The sequence below is a fragment of the Triticum urartu genome, chromosome 1A (genome assembly GCF_056163025.1).
Source record: "Triticum urartu cultivar PI428250 chromosome 1A, HENAU_Tu73, whole genome shotgun sequence".
NCBI classification, from domain to species: Eukaryota; Viridiplantae; Streptophyta; class Magnoliopsida; order Poales; family Poaceae; genus Triticum; species Triticum urartu.
Window position 1 is genome coordinate 4940902 of NC_141873.1, and position 12971 is coordinate 4953872.

The 12971-nt window shown below is 48.3% G+C and overlaps 2 protein-coding genes across 2 annotated transcripts; both read left to right on the plus strand.

Moving 5' to 3' along the window:
- The first annotated feature begins 5530 nt into the window (after nt 1-5530).
- On the plus strand, nt 5531-7746 carry LOC147988181 (uncharacterized). The gene has a single exon (XM_087543382.1). The coding sequence runs from the start codon at nt 5567-5569 to the stop codon at nt 7742-7744; it is 2178 nt and encodes a 725-aa protein (XP_087399508.1). The 5' UTR covers nt 5531-5566; the 3' UTR covers nt 7745-7746.
- Nucleotides 7747-7754: 8 nt separating this feature from the next.
- Nucleotides 7755-9446, plus strand: LOC125541438 (MDIS1-interacting receptor like kinase 2-like). Its single transcript, XM_048704855.2, has 2 exons — nt 7755-8742; nt 8836-9446. Exons 1-2 carry the CDS (start codon nt 7755-7757, stop codon nt 9120-9122), a joined length of 1275 nt encoding a protein of 424 aa, XP_048560812.2. The 3' UTR covers nt 9123-9446.
- Nucleotides 9447-12971: the final 3525 nt, after the last annotated feature.

A 12971-nucleotide genomic window follows, 5' to 3' on the forward strand; every position in this document is an offset into this window, starting at 1 on the left:
TTGTCTGAAGATCTTCCCATGAGGATCAGCTGGTTTCATCCGGCAGCTCTGCTTCTGACTCCATGACCATGAGGCGTGTGTTCACGCTCTACTTGCTCCAGTTACTAGTTGCTCGCCTTCAACAGCAAGACCCTACAAAAGCGTCGCCTGGTCAAATAAGAAATGAAACCTTGTAATAGCTAGTGTGCCTTTTGTTCCTGAAGGAAGGCAAAGCCAGTCCGGCGACAGTTTTTTTCCAAGTTTCAACCATCGACAGCTCTTCATCAGGACACCCTGATGGATGGAGTGTCATTGACCACAAATGGCAACGTTAAACGAGTTTGCTGGAGAATCTGAAACCTTGTAGCACCATGATTGGGTTCTCAAGCTTATTTTGGTTGATTTATAAACATTCCCATAGCAGTCCCTTCATTTCAATCTGTTAACTAGCCTGAGCAAAGTCAAGCCACAAGTTATCAAAAGGCCTGCACTAATGTACGTAATTAAGCCTGTGAATAGTTTATCATCCAGACTAAAGCCAGCCCAAACCAGGTGACTCCACGGGCAGCATCCAAACCAACTCGAATTCTGCTAGAATCCAGCTAGAATCCAATCCAAACCAATCTATACTTGTCTTTTTTTTGAACGGTCACCGGGGGGAGAGGATCCCCACCTGAATATATTGCACAAAAAGCTGCCAAAGCCAAGAGTCTCCTCTTAAGCTTTGGCTGATCCAGTTTATAAGGAAAACCGGATCGAAAACCTAAACAAGTTGACCCCGTTTATGAGGGAAACCGGGCCGAAAACCGTACATGTAACAAGGTTACAGAAGAAGAGGGAAAAAAATGGCCCAAGAGAAGGCACGACCTAGCTGGCAGACAGAAAGACCAACACCACAACAGACACAAGTAGATGTGGGGTGTTGTCGAGGGATCACAATACCAAGACTCAGCAAACAACCTAATGCACCACACCGGCGTGCGTACCAAGCCCCACGGCACAACAGAGAATCATCCATAATCAACGAGTGCCAAACCTTAACACGAACCTTGACTGGGAGATCCGTCACGGGCGGTCGAGACGATTAGCAGGTTGGGGGAGGCATCATTGCGTCGTCATTGAGCAAAAGTGAACCAAGACAACACCAAGAGCCCGAAGCTCGCTGCAGCACAACGGCAACCATGGGAGGGTCTTGAGCATGACAACAACAGGACGGAGACCACGCGAAGGACAGCCGAAGAGAAAACACATGAAGGACACACCAACATGGATGACACACAAAATGATTTGCAAAGGCGAAAGGATGGTGGCGAAGGGCTCGACGAGGAAGCAACAGAACGGCAGCCATGTGAGGGTCTTGAGCAGGCACAACAACTGGACGACGCACCACCGAAGGGCGGGGGTCGGAAGGGAGGCGGCGGGTGATGGGTTGGAGGGGGGATGTCACGGAGTCGTTGGCAGACCCAAAGTCGCCAGCAACCTAGCATGAGGCTTGGCAATGACAATGGCAGGGGTTCCCAAGCGACGCCTTCAGGAAGGTGTACAACATCGTCGGAGCTTTCGCCCGGAACCCCCCCGGGAGGAGATGCATCTCCCAAACCATGCCTCCAGGGAGGATTGCGACGGAAAGGGCGCCGCCATGGTCGCTCGTACTGAGCAGGATTTCTCCGGGAGCAAGCACCTGACCTCAAAGGCACTGCCAGCCGGCATAGATACTCCAGCCTCGCCCAAGCATCAGAACCAACACTAGCACTGGGGATGAAGCAGAGCAAAGGAGGTCGGGCTGCCACCCCGCACCACCCAGGCTGGACGAGCGGGCTGACCAAGACCCGCACAAGGCTGGGCGATGGATCCCGCAGCCTCGGCACACCGGCCCGAAGCAGAGGGATGACGCGGAGGATGGCGGCGCAGGTCGAGAGCGGCGAGCACTGGCCGGATCTGAACGGTGGAGGACGCCGTCGGGCACGATGGAAGTGGACGCCGCGCGGCGGCGCAAGATGCACCGAGGCAGCAGGAGCCGGTCGGGGCATGGAGGTGCAAGACCCGGCATGGAGCGAAGCCGCGCTGGTGCAGGCCATGCGCGAGAGGGGAAGGTTGAAGCCCAGAGCAGTGGAAGTGGATCCAGAGCTGAGGTGCCACAGCTCGGTGCACGGGTGCGTGGAGCAGAGGCTTGGAGTCGAGGCGCGGGAGAGCTGCCGCGAAAGCTGAGCGCGGCAGGCCAGAAGGAGGGAGGTCGAGGGAGCCCGGTGGATGCCAGCACGGCGGGCGGCGGCAAGGATGTGCAGCGGCAGAGCAGATCGAAGTTGCGCTCCCGGCAGATTCGCGTCTCAGTCGGATGGAGGTCGAGGAAGGACGAGGGAGACCGGCAGAGCCCATCGCGCCGAGCGGCGACGAGCGCTGGCAGGAGCCGAGCAGATCGAGGCGACGCAGTGTGATGAAGCTTTTTGGATCTTGGGGAGGAGTAGGAAGCCTGCAGGCGTGAGAGCAGGCAAAGCAAGGCCCCGCCGCCGCCGTCCGTCGCACAGGGCTTAGCCCGGCGACATCCTCCAGCGACGGCCAGGGAAGGGAGCGGTGGTGGGGGTTGGTTTGGTGGCGGCGGCGGCGGACCTCCGGAGTCGCCACGAGCGACCCGGGAGGCAGCGGGGGCGGAGGTCCTTTTTTCATCTATACTTGTTTTTCACCCAACCCAAACCAAAACCGATTTCATTTTTGGACTGAATCCACATATTGAAACCGTGGACAAGTCCATATATGCAGGTGCCCTGGACAAGTTCATATATGCAGGTGTAGAGTTTCTGAATTGCATCTAGGAACCTGTAGGCCGAGCTCTGGACGCCAACGAGGAGACTGAAACCCGCAGCGACGGAGACAACTCGACACTCGAAACCAACGACAGCGGCGGAGACGGACTCGAGCTCCATGGTGGTGGCGACGATTCAAGCCTTGGGACGTTGGAGGCAACTAAAATCGGGCAGCTTCAAGGGTCGGAAAGCTGGAGGAGAGACGAGCAAGCTCCAGCCGGTGGCGAGGGAAAATGGAATTCAATAAAATTTGAAAATATAGACACATTCTAGAAATGTTTCCTGCTGATATTTCCTCTTTATTCCACAGCTGGCGGGCTTTGGTTACGGCCTCATGGAATTGTTTTCCTTGAAACATGGTATGGCACCAAATCCTCTCACGGACTTGCATTCAGTTTAAGTGAATAATTGTGTCTACTATTTTGTAGCTTTTATAAGAGTGGTAGATGTATAGTAAATTTCTGATTAAGATGCTGTAAATGCTTGGGCTGTAAACTGTTGTAGAAAAATATTGCAAATTTCCCTATAATATGTTGTAAAACTAGGGTTTTGTAGATTAAGTTATTATACTCATAGCGTGGCTGCTGGAATGAGTTGTTACAGAATTCGAAATGATTATTCATTAGGACTTTGCTGTTTCAGACAGATTTTAGAAACGGTAGAGATAAACTAGACATCGAAAGATACAACTTAATTCGTTTGTAGGGGAGCTATCTAATGCGTTGTTTGGTGGGTGCAGATTCGGAAGAGCTGTCCATAGAGGAATAACCAAAGCAGAGGTGCTGCGCAGGAAACGATGCTGGCAGCCGGCATACGGGACAGGGGATCTAGTGAAGTCGTCCTTGGAGTTTTTATTCAGTTATTTCTTCCATCATCATATTGATTCGTTTCCTGCTGGTTGATTGCGCAATCAAACGCATGAGATTTAATTCTATCGTGCATTATTTAAATATAAGGAAACGGTGGATTAGGAGGCGACCTGTGCCGATTTGTCTACATATATGGACTCCTAGCGTGTAATAAGGGCTAAAGCTTGGATGTGTTTAGCGAGAAGACTCCGGCTGTAGGCCGAATCATACAATGTGGTGACTGATCCAACCGTTGGACTTGGATTACTATTTCTCTATCAAGAAAGTACCATTAGTTATGAATAATTACCGCTATTTATTCAGTGTACTTGTGATGTATTGGTTCTTGATGCCCCCTCATCTCTTGGCCTTGCCGCCACGTGACACGTGTTCCACCAAATGCCCCGTCGGGACTGGCGGGACGGCACCTCCTGAATGTCGCTCGTCAACACACACGTCCCCGCCAACTCTTTAGTCATGCACGTCCAGGGCCTCTCTGCCAGCACCTTGGCCCTCGGCTCCATTTCTTGTTCATACACTACCTACACACACACTATAGTGGTAGTCTGCTATGAGGTTTTGCCTTTATACTTCCTATACAGACTGCGCGTCAGTCAATAATAGGAGGCCAAATGCTCGATCCGTAGTAGAATGGACCGGAAGGGAAAATATATCCAAAGTTGGAGACTAGTCATACAGTGGTATATATAATATAACAGTGACAGTGATGTGCGTTGCCTGCTTGCAGTTCAAGTCATTCATGTACTCCCCGCATTACACGTATGTATGCATCTCAGGCACATTAATATGATTCTAAATCTGAGCCATTAAAAAATCTATAAGCAACATATCATATATGGTTTTGCTCGTTTGCCTCGTAGTTTAATATAAGAGATAGATTTTAATTTGCGGGCACATAAAACTATCACAATAAATCTGATGATCGAGATTGTATCAACCATCTTTCTAAAAAAAGTTGAAGTGAAGTGAGACGAAACTTGGTGTGGTCTTGCAGCACGACTTTTGGCCTTGTAGTCTTGTGTGTGGAAAGAACGAAGACTTAAGGGAGGTTTATCGTCTGGTCTTTGCATTCATGCAGGCTGGCAGACTTAAGGCAATTGGCATTCATACAGCTCACACGCACATGAATGATAGCACCAGCAGATTCGACTCAATTGATGTGTGTTGAGTGTTGACTGACTTAGAGGACCTCAATATAAATAGAAGTTCCGTGTGCACCTCAATATAAATGCATGCCTTGCCTGATTGCAGGTCAAAGTCCTTCATGGACTCACCCGCAAAAAAAAAAAAGTCCTTCATGGACTGGCACCGGACGGACCAGACTCCCTGTGTTACAATCTCTGGTACATTAATTTGATTTCTAAACCTCAGCCTTTTAAAATCTATAAGCAACATATAATATGGTTTTGCCTATGTGAAAAATGTGATTGCTCATATGCCTCTTAGTTTAATAATAATATAATAGATACATTTTAATTTGTGGGCACATAAAACTATCGCAATAAACCTGATGATCGAGATTGTATCAATCATCTTTCCAAAAAAAATAATGAAGTACTGTGTGTACCATTCGGTGCTGGTGTGAAAAGGCAGGACTTCTGGTCTTGTTGTCATGTGTGTATGGAAAGGACCAAGACTTCAGCAAGGTTTATGGTCTGGTCTTCGCATTCATGCAGGCTGGCAGATCACCATTATTTGATGGGCCAATGATAGAGGGCTAAGCTAGCTAGCTATATTGGCAATTGCCATGCAACAGACTTGTGCAGCACAAGTGACGCCCACATGAATGATAGCACCAGCACCTTCGCCTCAATCGCTGTGTGTTGACTGACTTAGAGGGCCTCATGGACGACACATACCTAAATATAAATAGAGGTTCCATTTGCACCAAAGCCACATCCCAAAACCAAACACAACATGCAAACACTAGGCTGCAAAATGCGAGCTCTGTTGCATCTCTGCCTGCTGCTCCTGCCGTGCCTTCTTCTCCTCGAAGAAGCACAAGCGGCACGGCACGGAGGGATCTCACTAAGGTCCCAACAAATGGCCCTCCTCCACTGGAAAGCTACTCTTGCGAGCCCACTGCTGCAGATGAGCTCTTGGCAGGAGAACACCAGCCCCTGCAACTGGTCGGGCATAATGTGTACGGCTGTTCGCCATGGTCGCCATATGCCCTGGGTGGTGACCAACATCTCCCTGCCGGATGCTGGCATCCATGGCAAACTTGGTGAGCTCAACTTCTCGGCTCTTCCATTCCTCACATATATCGACCTTCATAACAATAGCCTCCATGGTGCACTACCCACTAGTATCAGCTCCCTGTCAGCACTTTTAGAACTCAACCTTAAGCAGAACCAGCTCGCAGGGAAAATTCCTTGTGAGATTGGTGACCTCAAAAGTCTCATGTTGCTTGATCTCTCATTTAACAAACTCACAGGACATATCCCTGCATCTCTGGGTAACCTAACAATGTTAACTCAACTTGGAATTCACCAAAACATGGTATCCGGTCTCATCCCTAAAGAGATTGGAAGGCTTGTCAACCTACAAGTTCTACAACTAAGCAACAGCAGCTTAAGCGGTTTCATACCGAAAACCATTGGTAATCTGACCCAACTAAATACTTTGTACCTATTTGGTAATCAACTCTCAGGGCCTATACCCCAAGAATTAGGTAGGCTAGTCCATATGCAAAGTCTTGAACTTAATTCAAATGATTTATCGGGTCCAATTCCAGTCTCCATAACCAATCTCACTAAGATGAACACACTTTTTCTCTATGATAATCAAATAACAGGTTCCATCCCCCCGACAATAGGAAATCTTAATATGTTGAATATACTTTGTCTCTATCGAAATCAAATAACTGGTTCAATACCCCCGGGACTAGGAAACCTCACTATGCTAAATAAGCTTTTTCTCTATACAAATCAAATCACAGGGTCGATGCCTTCAGAAGTGGGTGGCTTGCTAAATCTCCAAGGATTATACTTGTCCGAGAACCAAATATCTGGCTCTCTTCCTAACAGCTTAGGAAATATTACCAAGTTACTTGCATTATCCCTCTCTGATAATCAGATAACCGGTTTCATTCCCCAAGAGATTGGCAATCTGATGAACCTCAAGTATTTAGGCTTGTATCTTAACCAAATTTCGGGATCAATACCAAAAACTTTTGGGAAGTTGCAAAGCATCCAAGAACTGCAACTCTTTGAAAACAATCTATCAGGTTCTCTTCCTCAAGAAATAGGACATCTCACAAGCCTTATTAAACTTGGGTTGTCTAACAACTCACTTTCAGGAACTTTACCCGCAAAAATATGTTCGGGTGGTAGACTTCAGTTTGTCGGCATATCTTCTAATATGTTCAGTGGCCTAATTCCAAAGAGTTTAAAGACATGTACGAGTTTGGTTGAAATCGACCTTCAGTGGAACCAACTAACAGGAGATTTATCTCAGCATTTTGGTGTGTACCCACAACTAAAAGACATGCGCTTGACATCGAATAGATTCTCTGGGAAAATCTCACAAAATCTAGGTGCATGTACCCAATTAACGGTATTACGGCTAGCACAAAATATGATCACTGGTTCCATACCTCCAATCCTTTCTAAATTGTCCAGCCTAGAAGAACTAACACTCGATTCTAATCATCTTAATGGTGAGATTCCACCAGAAATTTGTACTTTAGCAAATCTATATATACTGAACTTATCATCAAACCGACTATCTGGACCCATACCCATAGAAATACAAAAGCTAAGCAACATAGGATACCTTGATATATCTGGGAACAGATTGGGTGGATTAATACCTGAGGAACTAGGGGGCTGCACGAAATTGCAATCCTTGAAGATCAACAACAACAACTTCAGTGGGAGTTTGCCCGGTGCGATTGGAAATTTAGCAGGCCTGCAAATCATGCTAGATGTGAGCAACAATAACCTCACTGGTGTGTTGCCACGACAACTCGGGAAGTTGGAGATGCTGGAATTTCTGAATTTATCACATAATCAGTTCAGTGGCAGCATCCCATCATCATTTGCAAGCATGGTCAGCCTTTCAACAAATCATGCTAGATGTGAGCAACAATAACCTCACTGGTATGTTGCCACGGCAACTCGGGAAGTTGGAGATGCTGGAATTTCTGAATTTATCACATAATCAGTTCAGTGGCAGCATCCCATCATCATTTGCAAGCATGGTCAGCCTTTCAACGGTCGATGTGTCCTACAACGAGTTGGAAGGACCAATCCCAATAGCAAGGCTCCTAAAAAATGCTTCAACAAGTTGGTTTCTTCCCAATAAAGGTCTATGTGGTAACCTCTCTGGCATGCCACCTTGTTATTCAACCCCAGTAGCTGCTCACAAGAAGGGGAAGATACTTGGTTTGCTTTTGCCAATTGTTCTTGTGATGGGTTTCAGCGTTGTTGCTGCAACTGTTGTCATAATAATACTTGCTCGTATGAAGAGAAAACCACAAGAAAGTGTTACCAATGAAGCAAGGGGCCTATTCTCTGTTTGGAATTTTGATGGAAGATTAGCATTTGACGATATTATAAGGGCAACCGAAGACTTTGATGATAAGTACATCATTGGAATAGGAGGATACGGCAAAGTCTACAAGGCACAACTCCATGACGGGCAGCTAGTTGCTGTCAAGAAGCTTCATCGGGACGAAGAAGAGTTGGATGATGAAAGAAGATTCCGTAGTGAAATGGAAATCTTAACACAGATCCGACAACGAAGCATTGTCAAAATGTATGGATTCTGCTCCCATCCAACGTATAAATTTCTAGTCTACGACTACATTCAGCAGGGAAGCCTCCACAGGACATTGGAAAATGAGGAGCTGGCAAAGGAATTGGATTGGCACAAGAGAATTACTGTTGCAAATGATGTGGCTCAAGCAGTATCTTATTTGCACCATGAATGCAGTCCGCCTATAATACATCGAGATATCACAAGCAATAACATCTTACTTGATACATCCTTGAAGGCTTTTGTCTCAGATTTTGGCACAGCAAGGATTCTTAAGCCCGATTCATCAAACTGGAGCGCACTAGCAGGAACATATGGGTACATTGCTCCTGGTATGTAGTAGTATATCTTTCCTTCTCACGTCAGATGCATTCATCTCTATCCACTTTATTTCTAATTCTAATGTTTAATTTGGTATTGTGCAGAAATGGTGTACACATCTGTTGTGACTGAGAAATGTGACGTCTATAGTTTTGGCGTGGTTGTGCTAGAGTTAGTGATGGGCAAGCATCCAATGGATCTATTAGATGGTATCTCAAGCGGGGAACAAGATGTGCTGGTGAAAGATATTCTAGACCAACGGCCGACAACACCAACAAGAACAGAAGAGGATAGCTTGGCTCTGCTCGTCAGCCTCGCCTTTTCTTGCTTGGAATCTTCTCCGCAAGCAAGACCAACCATGCGGGAGGCATACCAAGCACTCATCCAGTGATCCTCCTCTAGTCATTGTCCAGTGTGCTGAATGAATCTACCACCGTGTCATGTTAATTGTAGATTTCATTTTCCCCTTTTACATATGAAAGAATGATCAATGTGGTAGACAATGTTGTGTAATCGCCGTGTCATAGTGTGGACGACTCCACGAGTTTGTTCGTGCAAAGTCTGAGTCTTGTCATGTTGTGAGTTGTGCGCCCGCGTGATCCCCGAGTCGCGGGGTGGCACGACTCGCACAAGGCCATGTTTACCGTTCTCTTGTTCAAGTTTTTTATGTTCAAATAAGAGAAGAGAAAAGACGAGAAAAGCTACAGAAGTTTGATCAGCGCAAAGCACTTGTGCCCCTCTCTCAAATTTCCTTGCACGCGAGTTCGTGTCTTTGTCGATTCGGTGCTGAAATTTGAAGTTTGGATGGTCTAGCGTCAATCACGAGAGTAGGCGTGGCAAGACTGCGAAGGACGTCGCAAACCTTTGGTTCGAAAGTCAAGCAAAACTATTCAGTACGTTTTATTTCTGGTACGTTTCAGCTATGTGCAGTTGGCTTGCGGTGGTTTGTGATGTTTGTCTGTGAACTGACATGTTTTGAGTGGACCAGGCGTGTATGACCCTACTGTTGAATTTGACCATTAGTAGAACTAGTACGTAGTACCATGCATCCAGTGTGAGGGAATTCAGTAAAACTAATAACTAGTATTAATTCAGCGTGAGAAAAATCATTGCTACATATATGCTGCAGCTGGGACGTTGTTGGACTCTTAATTAGCAGCACAAGTAGTACTATCATGGTGGCAGTGCTCTTGGCTTTGATGACTGCTATTATTATTATTTTTAACGGTCACCGGGGGGGAGAGGATCCCCACCTGAATATATTGCTCAAAAAGCTGCCAAAGCCAAGAGCAACCCCTTAAGCTTTGGTTGATCCAGTTTATAAGGGAAACCAGCTTAAAAACCTAAACAAGTTGACCCGTTTATGAGGGAAACCGGGCCGAAAACCGTATAGGTAACAAGGTTACAGGAGATGAGGAAAAAAATTGCCACCCAGGAGAAGGCATGACCTAGCTAGCAGGCAGAAAGACCAACACCACAAGAGACACAGGTAGATGTGGGGTGCTGTCGAGGGATCACAATACCAAGACTCTGCAAACAACCTAACGCACCGCACCAGCGTGCGTACCGAGCCCCACGGCACAACAGAGTATCATCTATAATCAACGAGTGTCAAACCTTAACACGAACCTTGACTGGGAGATCCGCCATGGGCGGTCGAAACGATTAGCAGGTTGGGGAGGCGTCATTGCATCGTCATTGAGCAAAGGTGAATCAAGACAACACCAAGAGCACAAAGCTCGCCACAGCACAACGGCAACCATGGGAGGGTCTTGAGCATGCACAACAACAGGACAGTGACCACGTGAAGGACAGCCGAAGAGAAACACATGAAGAAGAAAGCACACCACCGTCGGCCCCAAGCTGGCCCAACCACCACCACCAAACGCACCACCCTCAACCACGCACAACAACATGAGCCGTTGTTTGGGCCTCCAAGGAGGTAGTGCTGTCAAAGACACAACACCATCGTCCGATCCAGCGAGCCTGAACTTAGGTTTTCACCCGGTGACAACAAAGCAAAGTACCATAGGTGCTGGAGCTCCACAGCGGTACCTCCTGCGAGGAAGACGATGTCCATAGACGTCGTTGCCGTTAGCATCAACATAGTCGAAGCAAGGTTCTCACCTGGAGTTTGAGCATATCCCTACAGCAAGACGGCCTGTACCACGCCGGAGCAGATCCACCCGGAACAGCTCGAAGACCACACCTCTGAAAGGTGTAGGACGCCATGGTGGCGCCATCGTGGTCGGCTCACACAAAGTGAGCAGGGATTTCTCCCAGAGCACCGCCGCACAGACTCGATTCAGCCTCACCACTACACAGCCAGAGCCGGCACAATTCCTCCAGCCCCCAAACGCGTCGGTCGGCCGGCACACCGCGGACTGGATCTGGGCAGGTGAGGCCCAAAATCGCCACCACCGGATACCACCCCTCACCGCAGAACTGAGCATCGTCGGCCGCCGGGATGACCAGCACGAGACGACGAGCGCGCGCAGGCCGCGCCTCCACAGGTCTCGGTGCCCACACCGTCGCCGCAGGCCACCAGCACCGGCGCAAGGAGGTGGTCGAGGGGGGAGTGCAATTTGGACATGCGGGAAGACGATGAAGAGGGAGACAAGTGTAGGACACAAAGAGACGGTAGAACGGCAACCGCAAAGCTGAGCGGCGGTGCCCCAGGAGCACCGCGCGCGAGCTCAGTGAGGCAAGCCGGCGCGACCGCACCAGGTCGCAGAACGCGGCCAGGAGGACGGGCCGCGGGAGTCGCCCGAGCCTTGAAGGCGCCACCAGTCGACTGCAGCGGAGCACCAACTCGTCACATCCGGCCGACACGCCACCCTCGTGGCCACAACCAGCCGTCGTCGTCCGAAGAGCTCACAGGGCCGTCGCCCCGGATCCAGACATCCGCTGGTCGCACGGGACTACCCGGATGGCCCCTTTCCGTTTCGGAACAGGGGGGGCCTCCACCACCGCGGCCTAAGTCGCCGCCAGCGGCGGCAAGGAGACGGCTGAGGGGGAGGGCCGCCGGCGGCGCTAGGTTTTGCGCCCCCGGGTCGCCCAGCTCAGGAGAGGGGGGCGGGGGGATTGGCGCTCGCTATTACTATTTATCCAGTGTTATATATATACATACATATATATATATATATATATATATATATATATATATATATATAACTGAACTGGATATTTCAGTGCTCTTTAAGTGTATTATTATTATGGTGATGTCTGTCAAGTTTCCGTTTTGCTGCTTTTTGGCTCTTGTTTGCACAATGAAGGATGCGCCACTCATTCTAATATGCTAAATCTGTTTTCTGGTTCTTGGCTCTTTGCTTGCACAATGATTCAATCAATGAATGTTCAGAATGCGAGTTTGCTAAATTGCATGGATTTTTGATTTCATCAAGCAGTTACTTCTCTGCTTTCTGATCTCTTGATGTCAAGCTTTCGGCGGCCTGCTGTAAAACATGAGAAATGGACATTCTAGTCATTGTTTCTGCTACTGTGAATCAACATAGGGGCTTATATTTTAGCAGTTTTCAAGAGGCCTTAGTGTAAAGTACCCTGATTTAGTCAACATGATGAGCTCTTCAGTGTATTTCTCGCTGATGGTATAGTTTTGAGGGAGATTTTACGGTACATTATAATACACCAGAGCACGTGTATTATATGGTCGATCTAACGAATGAGACTAACTTGGCCTTTTTAGAGCCCAAGGGTATTTTTGACCTAAATTTTTTTATACCTTTAATTGGCCCAATTAGGTCCAGGGGTATTCCCGTCCTAAATTTTTCGATTAAATTAGTTGCATTAACATTGCACTTCATTATAACACCAATCATCGCGCGTACTCATTTGAATTCCGGTTCTAGCGGGTCGTCCACTCTCCTCTTCTCGAGCCCTAACCTCCGGCGCCCTCGATCGCCGCCGATCGCCTCCGGCGCCCTCGATCGCCGCCGATCCCACTCGCCGTGTCACTCCTTCCTCCTGCTCCTACTCCCCCCTCCCCCCTCCATCGTAAGTCACCCGCCTCGGGTCGCGACGCCAGATCTTCCGACGAGCCACTAATCCCCTCCTTCCCGAGCCGACGCCACCTTCCCCGACCCGAGAGGGCACATCATCCTCAACGACGTGCATCAACTTTTTCACGCCAGATCTTCCCTGTAAGTGCCTAGCCATCTCAAAACTTGTCTGGTCCCTTCTGCATATAGTACCAATAGTGGTCGGATGTGATTAGGGTTTA